Source organism: Adelges cooleyi, unplaced genomic scaffold (assembly GCF_023614345.1).
Source record: "Adelges cooleyi isolate 19-005CV unplaced genomic scaffold, UGA_ACOO_1.1 ACOO_flye_CR_arks_rails_tigmint_CR_PRNA_306, whole genome shotgun sequence".
NCBI classification, from domain to species: domain Eukaryota; kingdom Metazoa; phylum Arthropoda; class Insecta; order Hemiptera; family Adelgidae; genus Adelges; species Adelges cooleyi.
This window is the reverse complement of record NW_026095977.1, coordinates 1,123,314-1,141,955: the sequence shown is the minus strand read 5'-3', so window position 1 is coordinate 1,141,955 and position 18,642 is coordinate 1,123,314. Positions and strand designations below refer to the sequence as shown.

The window sequence follows — 18,642 nt, the reverse complement described above, 5'->3', positions numbered from 1 at the left end:
TGTAATAGGATACACGTATACGTATTATTATTTATTCACCTAATTTGAAGGTACCAATACTGTGCCAATACCTCGTGTTTCCAACACAATCGCCTTCATGTCTTTTACGAGTTTTTCGGCCGTTGGAATTTCAGTAACGGCAATGTCGGGCTGCTTCTCTGCTGGGTCTGACGCATTCACGGGGTTTATGTGCATCGTGAACGTGTGTATATCCTGGTCCAATACTTTGTCTTTTACCAAAACGACTCTGATCCGATTAATGACACAATCGAGATTCTCGATGGCGGCTAGTAACAGTTCTGCCGGACATTCCAAATGAAGCTTGTACATTATGATGCCTTCGAAGAATTTCAAGACGTCCAACTGTGCTGATAAGACTTTGATTACGACCTCTAAACGTTCGCGTCTGCTTGGATCGTTTGACGAGCCACCGTTTATCATTGCCAGCAAAAAGTCGACGAACAGCGGTAAAATGTCAAAAGACCTTTTAGCTATCAGGACGGTGATCGTTTCGGCGACTTCCGCGTAGAAGGCTATGACTTTGGTCGAGTCCACCTCGGCTGCCGTTTCGTCGTATCTCAGCTGCAGACTTTTGCCACTGACCGGAGACACCATTTGCTGAACCGTCGCGGATTTCATTAGGCCTTTCCACTTGAGTTTGTCGGTGTTCAGCCAGCCAAAGCCATAACGACGGTTGTAGAATTTTGTGAATCTGATTATTTTCGTTTGAGCTTCGCCCAACATATCGGTGTACGATTTTTGAGGTGCATCCTTGTCATCAATCGGAATCATGTTTGTCTTCTTTTCGATCAAGTCCAAAATTTTTTGTTTTTCAAAATCGAGTTTGGGCGTGTCAATGTCGGTGTCGTTGTGTTCTTCATACTCGGCTTGATATACGAAGACGATATCACTGAGGAACAGGTACCTGTCAAACCAAGCATTCGTAATGGACGTTAGTAAATGGGAATTGCCACGACGCGGTGGTGATAAAATATCATACGAGGCGCCTAGAATGCAAGGGATATAGTACATTTTTGAAAAATTTCAGTTTAGTGCACAGCTTAACTATAAATTGTCCTTTTTATTTGTTGGTAAACAAATAACGGCGAGTTATTTATCTTGTGCTGGGATTTGGTAGCAAATCACTTAACCAACAAACGAAAACGCCATCTGGTTTAGAAGGAAATAGGTACAAGCGCACTTATACCTTCATAAATTTTTCATTAAATTAATTTATTAATGTTTATTAATTATATTAAGGTATGGTTATTAATCATGTATTGATCAAAAACTGACACAAAAGTATTGTAAATAATATAAGATGTTATTAGTTTATTACTATAGTATTATAACATTATAAAAGCTGTTACACATTTCGTAATAATAATGTTTTTTTGACTATTCATACTATCTCTTTACTTCAAATTAATTATATGAATAATTATTTTGAACTTGTACCCCTTGTGTTCTAGGCATCTCAATTCTTGTGCAGTTGAGTCAAGGGGTATAATTGACATCAAGATCCAATATAATGGTCCATAGATTTATAATGACTTGTTCGAGTTTTATAATATCTCATAAAAAAAAATGTTATGAGTTTTATCAGAGTCAATACAGTTTAAGAAAGTACCTGTCTAGGGCTTGTGTGACGTTGGCTCGGTTGTAGTACAGATGTTCTAGGCAACTGTCCAGACTCACCACCTTGAGCTTGATTAGGTCCAGAAGTCTTTTCAAAGAAATAGAGTTGCCTCTTAACCCAATCATCTGGATCACCATGTTGGTGAACCAATCCAACAGATTTGTCACTTCCTCGGCTACTTGTTCTAAAATCAAGTTAACCGCATGGCGACGGTTGTCCATGTCTTTTATTCTGCATACGTATATTCCTTCGATACATACCCCATTAGCCTTTAACTTCAACTCTACTTTTCCCCTAAGAAATTGAGGGAATTTCAACAAGTCGTCCATCTCTACGTCCGCGTCGACCGGACGGCGCATGATCTGGCACAAACCGTCGGATACCAATAGACCGGCTAAAACCATGGATACTAACAAAAATAATTGCACAAAGGACTTCATATTTTTTTCTTTTAGCAACTCAACTTATTGTAAGTATCGAATGAACTGTAGAGCAGTCGCACCAAAAAACCAAATCGCAACACTCGAGTTTGTTATTTCAAGTGAGACCCAAAAAAACAAAATATTGTATGTATGTAAACAAATTTTACCGAAATCGTAAAAAAAAAACGCTTTGTGTATTACATTGGAACACAATATTATAATATCCAAAATTTATTTTGTTTGTTTCAATACCATGTTTCAACGCTAGTGTATCATTTCTAGATTCGAAGGGATACAAAAACTTACTGAAAACATCATTGTTGGCTTTAATACCTATTGAATATGGTGTAGTACAAAATATGAATTGGAATGATATTATTAATAAGTTTGCAGCACAAAAACCTGAAAAATACACTAAATTTATAATACTAGTGTCATTATTTAATTTCTTATACATAGTGGTAAGTTGAAATATTGCAAATTAAACAGTGTACTGGTTGTTTACTCTGCCAAGTGGTAGTGTGCCTAAATATGTACAGCTAAACAATTTTTTTTTTTAATTTTGTATTTTGAGGGGAAGTTCAGTAACGAAGGAAATAATTAGACCGTAACGAGTTTTAATATTATAATATTTTTTTGATGTGTGTGTGTGCACGCAAAAATTCAGACTAGAACAAATTGGACTAGATTGATTACATTTTATACACACAATAAATACATTTTATATTATAATCGCCAACAGCTTAACGCAATCGAATAATATTATCGTCGAAACGATTTCAAGAGATTGGCATAAGGTTTTGTAGATTTGTAGATTTTTTTCTACACCTTTTAAATTTATGTAAAAATTGTTTATTAAGTGCCTAACTGCGTACACGATATTATCCGGACGGAACGGAATAGAATGTTATCAAAACTATATATTTATTAATTCTCACACATCGAGTATAATATTTGTTTACGGTTATTAGTATTTTTTGATCAAATTTATGTAAAAAAGTCGGTTATTACATCTGCTTTGTGTCAGTTACCTACAAAATATAAATTACCCTAATACATACCTACATTTTAATTATGTTCAACCACTGTTTGTATGTTACATAAATTTAAATGTATGTTATATACATATAAAAATTGTGTTGCTAGTTAAAGTTTGGTAGTTATTTTTTATCAGTATTTCAGAGGATTTTAAAACTCTTTTTATAACCACACGTATAAAAATAGACAATGTTTTGGGCATTAGAGTACAATAATAATTGTCTACTATTGGCCACTATTCACAAAACTCTAAACACGTCGTAAAAAGATACATTTTTAGTAAGTATTCCGAATTAACTCGATCAATTGGTTTTTTAAACTTCATGCATTTTATATTCGCGTGCAATAATTATGTAAACAGAGGTATTGATTTATTAGCAAACGCGCAAAAGGTATCTAAACGAAATACTTAAAACATAAGGTTTTTTTTTTTTATCAATTCTCAAATCCGTTTGACCCAAATGAACTTTAAAATAAGATTTTATTTCATCATCATGCATTGATCACACATTATCTATTGAAGTTAATTAATCCAACTACAAAACATTGATAATTTGTGTGTTCGAATAAGTTAACTAATTAAGTATGTTAATTAATTTATGTTAAACGGTTTTAATAGTATGTAAAATTATCGGAAAACACACTAGTCAACAAAAATGTTCAGACATTTAAGCTAAATGGAAATCGATACCTTATACTTTGCTATAAAGGTTGCGCTATAAAATTATTAAAATGTAAAAATTAATAATGTTCAATTTCAAAATTTTGTTTCTAAGGTAGCTCTAAAGGGTATTTATTGTAGTTAATTTAGCTAGTGACCTATACATTTGATTTAGCTATTTAATGTAGATGAATGCCATGTAAATAACGAATGGTCGATAAACAGTTTTGGATGAATACTTTCTGTGTTAATAGTACTTTAGTGGTTGCGCTAGGAGTGAAGTGTGAGTGTACGGTATGCACATATAAAGTAACTGTCGTTCTGTTCTTTACTTTACTCAAGCGCCTTTTAAAAGTCATTCCCCAAAATTACAGTAACGGAAATAATTAAATTTATGCTAAAACGGCCTACGTCAAATTACTAACACTAATTAAAAACTAGCTTTAATTTACTAACTTTAATAAAATCCACAAAGAGAAAAATCATTAAGACGTTGTAGTTACAATCAGAGTCCACCTGGCTAGTCTACATCTACTTCGTGTATAAATTTATATTTAAAATAAAAAGCATTTCGGAAATATTTACTTATATTAAATCGAAAAGCTTTGTACAATTAAATATTATAACTATTATGTTATACAAACACAGCAAGCCGATATACATATACCTGAAAACTGGGCGTGAACATTAACTTAGATAAAACGATTGACCTATAGTGAAAAAAATTATGATCAGCATAGACTTTATACCTGTCTAATTGCACATTAAGGTATAAGTCGATTATAATCAAGAATCGAAATTTCCAATGCCCCATTCCTAACAAGTAAAGTTTTAATTAACCTCTAATAATTGTAAAAAATAGATTTTAACTAATAATTACTTCAATGAGTTTAGTATATGTACCCTATAGGTTATCATTAAATAAGTGAGAAATGTTATAAAAATAAACTTTACACGAATAAAAAAGGATAATGCTGATTTCAATTACGGCGGAGATCTTTTACAAAAATGTCTTAGTAAACAAAAGTCTGATCAAACAACAGTCCATAGTTAGACTACCGGGCTAGATATGATCTAGGCTATTTGGAAAATAGCTAAAAATTTGGCTTTTTCCAGCCTAGCCACTCGCCATGTCTATAAGTAGTTAATGGATCTTTAAAAAAAAAATGTTTACATTTAGAAGTGAAATTTTATTTGTCGATGATATTGCATTGTATTGCTTTGACTTAATATGTCTAAAACATACAATATTAAAATATATGTTTTAAAACCTTAAAAACATTTTAAGACTGAGAAAAAAAAGTTGTAAAAATACTTTGTCCTTAGTACTACAACCCTTTGAGGATAATCATCCAAAAAGTAAAAAAAAAATTTTTGGAACTATTATATTATTACTATGAATAAAAAAACAACATTAACTTTGAATAAATCCATAACAATAAAAATAATTCCCAATAGTTATAATAACTCTGATGAATGTACCTATTTCAAATATAGCAGTAATGAAGGTAGGTATGCGTTTTGAAGGAAACAATTTTACCTATTCTGCGCTATTTTTAACGTTTTTAAAGTAACCAAAGATAACAACCTGTGTTTAAAAACCGTTGGCTTAATTGATAAATATTTTTTTTTTTTACAAATAAGTTCAACTATAACTGTTTGAAAAACACCTTTATTTAAAAGAGGTTAATCAAACAAATATGTTAATATCTATCTTAATGCCACACAAAAGTTTTCGTTAAACATTTACTATTTCTCTCTAAGATAAAAACGTTACACACAAAAAAAAAACTATTCAACACTCACGAGAGGCTCGTTATGATTACACGAGTAAGATAACATTAAATTTTTTTTTATAAAATAAAAATAAAAATACAGTTTTTTTCATTATGGTTATATACATATTATAATATTTGTTAAGTACTTGGTCGCTTTTACATTTCTTAATAACTATTTCATTCGATCCCTGCTAGAAAGTGTAAAAAAATGCGTTTAGTGTAGCTGTACATAAATGTTAAGGTAGAACATTAAACTGTTTTTCTGTACATGTTTGTCATTTTGTATTTAAAACAAATTTAAATTGAGTCATCAAAATATACGATTAATATATTATGACCTTTGTTCACAAGCAAAACTTAATCGTTTATTATTTAAAAGTCAGAAGGTTTTTTTTACTTAATTTGTTTATAATAAAAATACATACGTGTAATCTATACAATAGACACATATTACTGGTCGCTTAAAAGTAGTTAGGTTAAGCCTATTTTTATAAAAAAAAATAAATACATTGTAAGTTTCAACGACTTTGAGTTGATCTTTTGAGTTTGTTTTAAAAATGTAATAAACGTTTTAATAATTTAGTACAATACATTAGTCAAATCGGTCATAAAATAAATTGAGAAGTAATTTGTATGTTTTTCATAATGTTCAGTTTTCTATTATTTATTTAAGAAAAGGAGTAAGTATGACATGTTGGTTTATGGAAGGGGTTATGTACCGAGTGATACTAGTGTACACTAGTTTACTCTTAAAATAATTGCAATTTTTTAGTTTTTTTTTTTTTAAATATTTTTGTTTATGCTAAATTATTATATGAAACGGTATTAAAATTCAAGTATTTTTCAGTATTTTCTAGAGCTTAATCAACTTTTGTAACTTAAATAGTAAAATACATATTTTGTTGAGTTTCTAAATTAAGAATAATTTGCTGAAGTTGAGTTTATTTTTATCTGCGCGAATTTCTCAACTGCGCCGTGTTTCTTTAAATGTTTTATGTACAGTTCGAATAACAACGCATGACCTTGTTTCGTTCTTAAAGCGCAACTTTGATGAAAAAACGCTTACCTATCAATGATTAGAACTGGTTAATAAAATATGGTTGATATTTGATTATAATTGATATTTTGCAGGAATGAATCAGTATAAAAGCGAGTTAATAATATTAAATAAACATAGTACTTTTTAACTAGTGGGTCGTACTTGGTTATTATTAGTTAATACCCAGCACAAGTCTTACTAGTTGTACCTATCAAAATGTTGGATTACCATAAAAAAATGTCCATTTATTTTGTTTTATTGCTATGTTTAATATCGCGTTCCACTGGAGTAGATGTTGAGGATCTCGAGATCGAGGAAGCAGGTTAGTAGTATTTTATTTATGTTCAAGTACACAATTAATTTTTTGTCAACATTACATTAGAAACTACAGAAACTGTTATCGTTAACAATTAATCACATACAACTATCATAATTGACACGATAACACACAAATTCCAATCAACATTTATTGTTTAATTAATGAAATCATCTTTTTGTACAGAATATTCAAATTCATGTTCTGGCGAATTGGGATGCATGAACGTTACTGTCAAACCTGTCAGTTTATTCGATCATATACAAGGCTTCCACCTTTATACCCGGACCAATCCGAAAAAGGTATATATTTAACAATTTTTTTAAGCCATAATTTATAATTTTTAGGTACAAATAAAAATTCCACCGAATAGAAAACCTGGTTTTTGTTGATTAAACTTTCTCCTTTTTCGTTTCCAGAGCGAGAAACTGGAATCTAAAAAATCCGTAAAAAATTCGAAATATTTTGATCCAAAAAAACCTACTAAGTTCATCGTCCACGGTTACCTTGCCAAGGGGTTGATAAGTTGGCCCGAATGGATGCAGGTGACTCAAATCACGTTTGATCTTTAGTGTTCCAATTAAATTCTATGTTTTTTTTTTGTTTTGCGCAGGAAATGAAAAATGAACTGTTAACTAATTCCGACTGGAATGTCATATTAGTAGGATGGTATTGTAGGACGACATACGGTATATCGGCAATGAGAACCCGAACGGTGGGAAAGACAATCGGCAAGTTCATCAACTATTTAAAAGTAATATTAAAAATATATTTTTAAATTGTATAATATACTTGATGAGTACTGATTGTCGTACTGAGTCAGTCGTACAAGTCAGTTTAATTGGTTTATACTATGATGTAAGCAGAGTTGGGAATTTTTTATTCGAATAATCTCTTTACTCGACAAAATCTAAGAAGATTTATTCAAATAATTTTTTTTTAGACCTAACCTAAAATGATTTATTTGAATACATTTTTTATTTGAGTTAAACTAAGATTATTAATAAATTCGTAATTCAGTGTTTTTCTCGAAAAATTTAAATATTTTGAACATTAATATTTGTTTTATACTTTTAGGTACACATATTTAACTTTATTTTTCAATAATTAGAAAATGTTTACCTTCTTCCATTCTATATAAAACAAGTATGGACTTTTTTTCAAATTGGAACACTTGTTTTTAATTTCATAAATATATAGAATACAATTTTTAGGATTTGAATTTTTCTGTATTTAATTAAACTTGATCACCCTGTATAGTTTGGAGCCTTGTGTGTTGGTGAATTCATACATGTTAACTCGTAAAACTTTTAATACTATGTGCTACTTAAACGTTGCCTATAACTTAGTAAATCAATTAATATTTATTGTTAAATCTAGGATCGAGGCCAAGATCTGAATGATGTCCATTTGATAGGACATAGTTTAGGAGCACATATAGTCGGTTTTGCTGGTAAACGTTTGAACGGTCGTCTAGGCCGCATCACAGGGCTTGATCCGGCCGGTCCGTTATTCGAGTTAAATTTCCCTAAATACAGGCTCCATCATACGGACGCACAATTCGTAGACAGCATACACACGGGTTTGCCAGCCTTCTTAAAGCCTGGTAAGTATAATATATATATATATATAAATTTATATGAGTGTGAATGTATAAATCTTAATAAAAAGTAAATATAATATAACAGGTGTTGCATCTTTAGTGACGATACATGTTTTGATATTTTCTTCATGGCTTATATAAATTACAGTACATGTATACTATATAATAATATTTGTTAAATATTATATATACCGTTATTGTTTTACCATCTTTTATAGGATTTGGTATGGCCCGTACGTGTGGTCACGTTGATTTTTATCCGAACGGCGGCAACAATCAACCGGGATGTAAATCTCTTGGACTGTCCACAATGGGAAGCGGAATGGAGTGGTTACTAGCGTGTAACCATCATAGAGCCATCTATTATTTCATTGAATCTATTAACTCCAAGGATTGCTCGTTCGATGCACACCAATGTGATTCATATAAAAATTTCCAAAAAGTAAATCAATATATTAACTCTTTTAATTAAAACAAATTGTATTTGTTAGAAATGTTATAATTGTTTATAAATGTGTTAAAAATATATGTATTCGAAATGAACAAGTTAATGGGGGTTATTTTAATTGAATATCAATTGTTTAACTTTCTGGTTTTCTTTATGTGCAGGGTAAATGTTTTAATAACCAAACAGAAATTAGCACAATGGGCTTGAATGCGCAAAAACCTAGTCATTCCCCCGGTTCAAAGTCCTTCTTAATGACAGGAAAATCCAAGCCATTTTGCAGTAAGTGAAATATTTAAAGCTATCACTTGATTATTTTACACAAATTAGTAGGTAGCTCAAAATGTTGGTACTAATTATTAATAATGGTTGTGCTTTGTTGTGTAACTGTGATAAAAAAAGGCACGATTATAAAATAACATATTTTATAGTCAGTTTTTTATTTTGTTCTATTGTAGGGCCGCAATATAAAGTCACGTTACATAGAGTCAATATCTTAGGACATATCCCAAACAACAATGATTTGATTAACACAATGGAAGACGAAACAAGTCCCAGTCTTGTGGTCGTCCAACCAATTGATACAGAAGAAGATGATGCTATGGAGTCCGACTGGGAAGGCGACATAAGCGGTGTTGACGATATATACTATGGTGGAAGTGACATAACCGAAACCATATAATTGTTCTATATAATTAAAAAAAAATGTCTTTTAGTAATTACTAGTAAAAACATTATAACTATAGTAGTAGTGGTGTACTATAAGTATAGTAGTGTTTAATAAAGTCGATAGTAAACTATTTGTCATGAATATTTTTTCATTTACAAAACCATTCCCATTCTGTGATCTTTTTTTGTTAGTGTATAGCATAAACTTCAAAAGGTTAATTTATGCTCTAGGTGTTATTGTGTTATATACCAAAACGTATATCTTGTATAACATATGAACTAATTGCTTTAAAACAATTTATATATTTTTTACATTTTTTTTCGGAGGGTCCAAATTCTACTTTGCATGTTAATACTTTAAAATGTTTAAAACAAATAAGTGTAAAATATGACATTCTTACTGACTAACAGTATATTACATTTAATCTCTAGCAGTGTTCATTATCCAATTAATTTACCATTAAACTACATCTCAAAAAAAAAAAAAAAAATAGACAATATAAATGTCGCTAATATTTGGATACATATCAATCCAAAAAAAGGTCTTTTAACTAACTCTTACAAAACAGTATTTGATATCTTAAGACACACTAGAAATTACCATAAAACTAATTTACCTTAAAATTTAAAAAATTTCGTTCTAAGTGCATTGAAGTTGTTTGTATTTTATACAGGGTGATTCTTTTAACGGTCGAAACTATTTAACTAAAAAAATACTTAGGTTCATACAAAACAAAATGTTTAATAATTTGTTTGTGTATAAAATACTAACTTATTATGTAATACTTTTTTTTCGCATCCCTTCCTCGAAAACTCGAAACCAACTTTTGATTTTCAAATGGCAACCCCTATTTATTTTTTTTTTTAAGTTTAATCAAAATTGTATAAATTAATATGTTTTATTGTTTAATTTTAAAAATATTGATTTGCTAATGAGTTGTTGATAATTTTACTAACGCAGCTAAATTTTACACACTTGACGCTTAATCAATTATTTTTGTTCGTTATTAGATTATTGTCGGTAGTTTGACAACAGTAACAAAATAATAATAATAACTAGTACCAAACAAGATTTAATAATAATCATAGATAAAGAATAAAACGAGGCGGCAATCTTCTTTCAACACCACTATAATGTTATATCAATACATTATTATTTTTAGTTGTGTATAGATATAACACATAATACTAAATAGGACTTAATACAAAATGGTCATCACTATTTTGTCTACATTGAAAGTGACTATTATATTTTATCTCTCTCAGTCCATTCCGCGACGTGTTGACCGCCGTAGTCTCTTATGTATAATTATCAATGTAAAATAGTTTGAATAATAACACTTTTTAATATAACACCTTAATTAAATTTAATATAAATACCTTTAGTATAATAAGTAGTAGTAACTCATTAAGTAGGTATTATTACTGATTATAAATGGTATAATTTATTATTGTATTAGTATTTATAGTCAATAAATGAGACATAGAACAACTTAATAATAAATACCAAACTTTTGAGATTTCTGCATATTATTCGGTATAACAAATCTAAACATTGACCTTATACATTTTTATTATCTTACACAAGTGAAGAGAAAAAATATCACATTAATACTCACTTACAAATAACAAAAAACTCTTAGATTAAGTATTAATGTTTTCAACTCTACATTTTAATAACACATAATTTTTTTTTTTTTTTATTTAAAAATAATATTTTTTACACAATTTGTAAAAATGTCAGCAGTCTTATCGACAAATCTTTTTTTTATTAGTCAACTATACATTATTTAAATTCTAATATATATTTAAATTAAAGAGTTTTATGACATATGATTTTATTTAATGACTCATAAAATTCTGCAGTCAAATATAATCAAAATATTAAAATATAGTTGTAACATATTAGATTTAGAAATCAAGTTTTTTATTTGTTAATTTAAATAAATGGTACATCTAATATTGTACCCATGGTTAAAAATTAGGTATTATTGTTGTTGAAACTAAACTAACACTTATGATTGATCGAGTCCTATCTTAAAATATAATTTTAAAAAGTAGGTACCCACCTTGCATAAGACACATTAGTTATTCGTGGTTTTATTTTATATCTTATACCTATTATAAGTATGTAGATAGGTATGTAATATAATAAAATATGATTTATATTATCCAATGATCTTAGTCAATATTTTAGAATATAACTTAATACATTTGATATTCCAATTTGTATATTAGAATAAAATGAAAATAAAATAACTGTGTAATAATTATATAATTTTCTTATCGTCTTATCAAGTCAATATTGAGTATTGTAGATTGAAAACAAATTATTCAAGCATAATATTTAAATTTAATATTTAATAGTTTTTATTAAATATACCTAAGTAAACAATATATTATTTGGTTCAATAAAGTGGTTAAAGTAAATAAGTTAATTGTTGTTTATTAAATAAATATATAAGAAATTAAAACGAGAAATTTAGGGTACTATTTATTAGGATAACAAAAATAACCTATTATTCCTATTTCCTAGGTAATTAAAAGTAAAAATATTTTTTTTACATCATTTTACCCAACCGACTGTAAAAGTTGTTTTTTAAAACTTTATAATATAAAACAATAATAATTGTAAATTTATCAACAAACTACTAAGAATTAATTTTACTTAATGAGTGTAATAATTCTGTTGTTCAATTTGAATATTACGTAGGTTTTAAATTTTAAAGAAGTATAATATTAGTCTTTAAAATAATAATAATTATTACTATAATAGTACATGTTAACTATTTTGCATTAGTTTCTTGATTTCTTTATTGTAATAAATAAGCACTTTTTTATTAATTAATGATTATTACATATGGTTAAAAATATTACAAATGCATTAGGTACGTTTTAAAATATGATGTTGTTGACATTAAATTTTACATACTTCATTTTCATTAAAAAAATATTAAACATAGAAAATACTATTACTTAAGTCTAAATGTATATAAAAAAAATCAGATTCTACATTAATGAAATCGTAGTTTTTAACAATTTGTTTGTTTCTAATATAATTTTGAAAATACAAGTTAAACTTGTACACACAATTTTCTTTAAGCAATTTCAAAATAAAACATTAATTTTCTACCCGTTAAATATTGAATTAAGAGATGTGCCATTAGTGTTATCTAGAATTATAAAAGAAATATAGTCCTTAATAGTTTAACACCGTTTAACCGAAATATCCGTAGTGGATAAATGCATTATATGGGTTAAGACTAAAGCATGTTAAAAAAACAAAAACCTACCTCCCTATAATCCTAAACTTAGTAAAACACACTAAATTAAAAATATTAAAATATGAAATAATAAGTAAATGAGTAGGTACTGCATATATGTAATAACAATGTTTATAGTCATAAAATTATGAGACTTTGAAACGTTCTACTAAATTACATTTTTTTTGTAACATTTATGTAGTAATGTAGAGCTATCCGAGTCCTATTCTTTCTTATAATTTGTAACAGGTGTTAAACTAGCGTTTTGTATTTATTTATGTACCTACTAAAAAAAATTATACTATAAGTTTTATTTAATAGTAACTATACTTAAGTATACCTAATAATTAACACCGTTGATTTTAAGTATGTCTACTAATTCTAAAATTACCATTCAAAAGGAAAAAATTAAAAATAATATTATTTGGAGTTGTCTGTTCAGCGTTCTGGTAATAGTACAAAGGATTGCGTTCCAACTTTTTTCGAATAACACTAACTAGGGTGCATCTGACACTTCAAAAAACAAAATATTTATTTAAGTTAAGGTTATAACATTATAATTTAAGTAGTTAAATACATTATTTTATTTTATCCATTATTTTCTCAGTTTTCATAACGATGTTGGTTTTATGTAGAACTTCATATAATTCTACACCATACATCAAATAAACGCTTTCAAAATAACTTGTCGCCAATTATAACATGTTGCAAGCTAACTTTATTTATGTATTGGTAAGAGTATGAAAAAGATTAATTATCGGTGCTTTCACCTAATACACAGAAACAATATATTGTTATAATTATAATAGTTTAAAACAATTTTAATATGTAACTTACCATTAAGCATTTTATCATTTTTGAGTAAACAAATCAAACTTCTTTATTCCGAAAAGTTTAAATGTGATTCACCATAAACAAGACGTATGCCGAAAATTTCTTATAAATAATATGTTTTTCAAAACAACTTTAAAGATAAGCATTGTTTAGTTTTAGAATACCAATTTCCAATGGAATTAAACGCAAATACATTGTTTAAAATTAACGTAAAATGATATGTGTTAGTTTAAATCAAAAGTTGATGTCAAGTTTTTGAGGAATGCGGGGAGATACAAAAAAAATTGTGTATATCATAAGTTAGTATTTTATACACAAACAATTAAATATACATTTTTTTTTGTAAAAATCTAAGTAGCTTATGAGAAAAAGTGTAGGGCGTTAGAAGAACAACCCTGTATACTTATAAGATCAATTTTTACTTTTCTTAATAACTGTTTCATTCGATCCTTGCTTGAAAGTGTAAAAAATGCATTTATTACAGCTGTACATGAATGCAATGTGAGAACATTAAACTGCTATTTTGTATAATTTTATAACGCATGACCTTGTTTCGTTTTCAAAGTCCTCCTTTAATGAAAAAACCTATCAATGATTATATTTGATTAATAAATTTGTATAATCGAAGTTAACAAGTATTACTGGCGTGACCAATTCTCACGTGCAAATCCTCCTTAATTGGTTCTGTAATCAATGCTACAATTTATGTGCTTACTGGGTAACCGTTTTGACCTTTTATAACTATCCAAAAGTTGAACGGTCAAAAAAAAAAAATACAATATACATTTTTTGTTGCTAATGTTATTCAGGTATGAATCAGTATAAAAGCGAGTTAATAATATTAAATAAACATAGTACTTTTTAACTAGTGGGTCGTACTTGGTTATTATTAGTTAATACCCAGCACAAGTCTTACTAGTTGTACCTATCAAAATGTTGGATTACCATAAAAAAATGTCCATTTATTTTGTTTTATTGCTATGTTTAATATCGCGTTCCAATGGAGTAGATGTTGAGGATATCGAGATCGAGGAAGCAGGTAAGTAGTATTTTATTTATGTTCAAGTACACAGTTAAATTTTTGTCAACATTACATTAGAAACTGCAGAAACTGTAATCGTTAACAATTAATCACATACAACTATCATAATTGACACGATAACACACAAATTCCAATCAACATTTATTGTTTAATTAATGAAATCATCTTTTTGTACAGAATATTCAAATTCATGTTCTGGCGAATTGGGATGCATGAACGTTACTGTCAAACCTATCAGTTTAATCAATCATATACAAGGCTTCCACCTTTATACCCGGACCAATCCGAAAAAGGTATATATTTAACAATTTTTTTAAGCCATAATTTATAATTTTTAGGTACAAATAAAAATTCCACCGAATAGAAAACCTGGTTTTTGTTGATTAAACTTTCTCCTTTTTCGTTTCCAGAGCGAGAAACTGGAATCTAAAAAATCCGTAAAAAATTCGAAATATTTTGATCCAAAAAAACCTACTAAGTTCATCGTCCACGGTTACCTTGCCAAGGGGTTGATAAGTTGGCCCGAATGGATGCAGGTGACTCAAATCACGTTTGATCTTTAGTGTTCCAATTAAATTCTGTGTTTTTTTTTGTTTTGCGCAGGAAATGAAAAATGAACTGTTAACTAATTCCGACTGGAATGTCATATTAGTAGGATGGTATTGTAGGACGACATACGATTTATCGGCAATGAGAACCCAAATGGTGGGAAAGACAATCGGCAATTTCATCAACTATTTAAAAGTAATATTAAAAATATATTTTTAAATTGTATATTATACTTGATGAGTACTGATTGTCGTACTGAGTCAGTCGTACAAGTCAGTTTAATTGGTTTATACTATGATGTAAGCAGAGTTGGGAATTTTTATTCGAATAATCTCTTTACTCGACAAAATCTAAGAAGATTTATTCAAATAATTTTTTTTTAGACCTAACCTAAAATGATTTATTTGAATACATTTTTTATTCGAGTTAAACTAAGATTATTAATAAATTCAAAATTCAGTGTTTTTCTCGAAAAATTTAAATATTTTGAACATTAATATTTGTTTTATACTTTTAGGTATACATATTTAACTTTATTTTTCAATAATTAGAAAATGTTTACCTTCTTCCATTCTATATAAAACAAGTATAGACTTTTTTTCAAATAGGAACACTTGTTTTTAATTTCATAAATATATAGAACACAAATTTTAGGATTTGAATTTTTCTGTATTTAATTAAACTTGATCACCCTGTATAGTTTGGAGCCTTGTGTGTTGGTGAATTCATACATGTTAACTCGTAAAACTTTTAATACTATATGCTACTTAAACGTTGCCTATAACTTAGTAAGTCAATTAATATTTATTGTTAAATCTAGGATCGAGGCCAAGATCTGAATGATGTCCATTTGATAGGACATAGTTTAGGAGCACATATAGTCGGTTTTGCTGGTAAACGTTTGAACGGTCGTCTAGGCCGCATCACAGGGCTTGATCCGGCCGGTCCGTTATTCGAGTTAAATTTCCCTAAATACAGGCTCCATCATACGGACGCACAATTCGTAGACAGCATACACACGGGTTTGCCAGCCTTCTTAAAGCCTGGTAAGTATAATATATATATATATATATATATATATAAATTTATATGAGTGTGGATGTATAAATCTTAATAAAAAGTAAATATAATATAACAGGTGTTGCATCTTTAGTGACGATACATGTTTCGATATTCTCTTCATGGCTTATATAAATTACAGTACATGTATACTATATAATAATATTTGTTAAATATTATATATACCGTTATTGTTTTACTATCTTTTATAGGATTTGGTATGGCTCGTACGTGTGGTCACGTTGATTTTTATCCGAACGGCGGCAGAGATCAACCGGGATGTATATCTCTTGGACGGTCCACAATGGGAAGCGGAATGGAGTGGTTACTAGCGTGTAACCATCATAGAGCCATCTATTATTTCATTGAATCTATTAACTCCAAGGATTGCTCGTTCGAAGCACACCTATGTGATTCATATAAAAATTTCCAAAAAGTAAATCAATATATTAACTCTTTTAATTAAAACAAATTGTATCTGTTAGAAATGTTATATTTGTTTATAAATGTGTTAAAAATGTATGTATTCGAAATGAACAAGTGATTGGGGGTTATTTTAATTGAATATTAATTGTTTAACTTTCTGGTTTTCTTTATGTGCAGGGTAAATGTTTTAATAACCAAACAGAAATTAGCATAATGGGCTTGAATGCGCAAAAACCTAGTTTTTCCCCCGGTTCAAAGTCCTTCTTAATGACAGGAAAATCCAAGCCATTTTGCAGTAAGTGAAATATTTAAAGCTATCACTTGATTATTTTACACAAATTAGTAGGTAGCTCAAAATGTTGGTACTAATTATTAATAATGGTTGTGCTTTGTTGTGTAACTGTGATAAAAAAAGCACGATTATAAAATAACATATTTATAGTCAGTTTTTTATTTTGTTCTATTATAGGGCCGCAATATAAAGTCACGTTACATAGAGACAATATCTTAGGACATATCCCAAACAACAACGGTTTGATTAACACAATGGAAGACGAAACAAGTCCCAGTCTTGTGGTCGTCCAACCAAATTATACAGAAGAAGATAATGCTATGGAGTCCGACTGGGAAGGCGACATAAGCGGTGTTGACGATATATATTATGGTGGAAGTGACATAACCGAAACCATATAATGGTTCTATATAGTATAAAAAAAATTTCTTTTAGTAATTACTAGTAAAAACATTATAACTATAGTAGTAGTAGTGTACTATAATTATAGTAGTGTTTAATAAAGTAGATTGTGAACAATTTGTCATGAATATTTTTTCATTTACAAAACCATTTCCATTCTGTGATCCTTTTTTGTTAGTGTATAGCATAAACTTTAAAATGTTTAATTATACTCTAGGTGTTATTGTGTTATATAAAAAACGTATACCTATATATAATATAGGTATTATATGAATAATATATGAATTCATTATCCAATTAAATTACCATTAAACTACAACAACTCAAAAAAAAAAATAGACACTATAAATGTCGCTAATATTTGAATACATATCAATCCAAAATAATATAAAAGGCCTTTTAACTAACTCTCTTACAAAATAGTATTTGATATCTTAAGACATATCAGATGCCGCTGCCCGCCAACTTTAATGGTGAAACCAAACTATTAAAGAGGCCATAAAAAACAGTTACAAAAAAAAAATAGTCATGGAAGAAATTTACATCTTATAAATGAACAGAAAACTTGTACGGTATCAGACAAATATTATCATAGCGTTGTATCGTTTTGCCATACTAACAATAATTTCTTCAATTACAAGACAAACCTTTAATAAAGTCGAAAGTTTTAGTATTATTTTTAACTAGCCACATTTTTTAAAAATATTTTACTTATTTAAATTTTGTTAAAACAAGGACTAGTTATATGAAAAGTTGATACCATTAAAAATCACAAAAAATATTACACACTAGAAATTACTTATAAAACTAATTTACCTAACAAAATATAAAATGGTTACTTATAAAAGTAGTGTATGCCATTTCACCCGACCATTCATGTATTCAAATTTCGTTCAAGGGAATTGAAATTTTTCATATATAATATATATAGGTATATTTAATTTATTAGTTGTCTGAAGATTTATATTCATAGTATAAATACAAATAGGCAGCTAAAGTTACAAATGTCAACTAACAATTTTTTTTTTGATATGGTAAAATTAAAAAAAGTATGGTATATTAAGCCTGTCTCTGCTTAGTAGTAACAGTCATTGTAACTTGTGATAAATGCATTTATTTTTAATAAAAAAAAACAAATTCGAGTAGCACTCTGTTCAGCGATAAG

At 28.4% G+C, this 18,642-nt stretch overlaps 3 protein-coding genes across 3 annotated transcripts; 2 read left to right on the top strand and 1 right to left on the bottom strand.

Moving 5' to 3' along the window:
- Positions 1-1,945, bottom strand: LOC126839589 (uncharacterized). The gene is made up of 2 exons (XM_050574979.1): positions 1,631-1,945; positions 1-925 (listed from the first exon to the last, which is right to left on the bottom strand). The coding sequence occupies exons 1-2, from the start codon at positions 1,858-1,860 to the stop codon at positions 40-42; spliced, it is 1,116 nt and encodes a 371-aa protein (XP_050430936.1). The 5' UTR covers positions 1,861-1,945; the 3' UTR covers positions 1-39.
- Positions 1,946-6,682: 4,737 nt separating this feature from the next.
- LOC126839588 (lipase member H-A-like) lies at positions 6,683-9,743 on the top strand. The gene is made up of 8 exons (XM_050574977.1): positions 6,683-6,899; positions 7,080-7,195; positions 7,313-7,438; positions 7,507-7,647; positions 8,274-8,499; positions 8,715-8,938; positions 9,106-9,223; positions 9,400-9,743. Exons 1-8 carry the CDS (start codon positions 6,794-6,796, stop codon positions 9,621-9,623), a joined length of 1,281 nt encoding a protein of 426 aa, XP_050430934.1. The 5' UTR covers positions 6,683-6,793; the 3' UTR covers positions 9,624-9,743.
- Positions 9,744-14,531: 4,788 nt separating this feature from the next.
- LOC126839587 (lipase member H-A-like) lies at positions 14,532-17,594 on the top strand. The gene is made up of 8 exons (XM_050574976.1): positions 14,532-14,746; positions 14,927-15,042; positions 15,160-15,285; positions 15,353-15,493; positions 16,119-16,344; positions 16,570-16,793; positions 16,961-17,078; positions 17,253-17,594. The coding sequence occupies exons 1-8, from the start codon at positions 14,641-14,643 to the stop codon at positions 17,474-17,476; spliced, it is 1,281 nt and encodes a 426-aa protein (XP_050430933.1). The 5' UTR covers positions 14,532-14,640; the 3' UTR covers positions 17,477-17,594.
- The last annotated feature ends 1,048 nt before the right edge of the window (positions 17,595-18,642 follow it).

Excerpts from the sequence above, each read along its gene's own strand:
- LOC126839589 (XM_050574979.1), bottom strand. The coding sequence starts at position 1,860 with ATGGACAACCGTCGCCATGCGGTTAACTTGATTTTAGAACAAGTAGCC. Across the intron at positions 926-1,630 it reads GTCACACAAGCCCTAGACAG|GTACCTGTTCCTCAGTGATA; the intron begins GTACTTTCTTAA and ends TTGGTTTGACAG.
- LOC126839588 (XM_050574977.1), top strand. The coding sequence starts at position 6,794 with ATGTTGGATTACCATAAAAAAATGTCCATTTATTTTGTTTTATTGCTA. Across the intron at positions 7,439-7,506 it reads GTTGGCCCGAATGGATGCAG|GAAATGAAAAATGAACTGTT; the intron begins GTGACTCAAATC and ends TGTTTTGCGCAG. Across the intron at positions 8,500-8,714 it reads GCCAGCCTTCTTAAAGCCTG|GATTTGGTATGGCCCGTACG; the intron begins GTAAGTATAATA and ends CATCTTTTATAG.
- LOC126839587 (XM_050574976.1), top strand. The coding sequence starts at position 14,641 with ATGTTGGATTACCATAAAAAAATGTCCATTTATTTTGTTTTATTGCTA. Across the intron at positions 15,286-15,352 it reads GTTGGCCCGAATGGATGCAG|GAAATGAAAAATGAACTGTT; the intron begins GTGACTCAAATC and ends TGTTTTGCGCAG. Across the intron at positions 16,794-16,960 it reads CATATAAAAATTTCCAAAAA|GGTAAATGTTTTAATAACCA; the intron begins GTAAATCAATAT and ends CTTTATGTGCAG.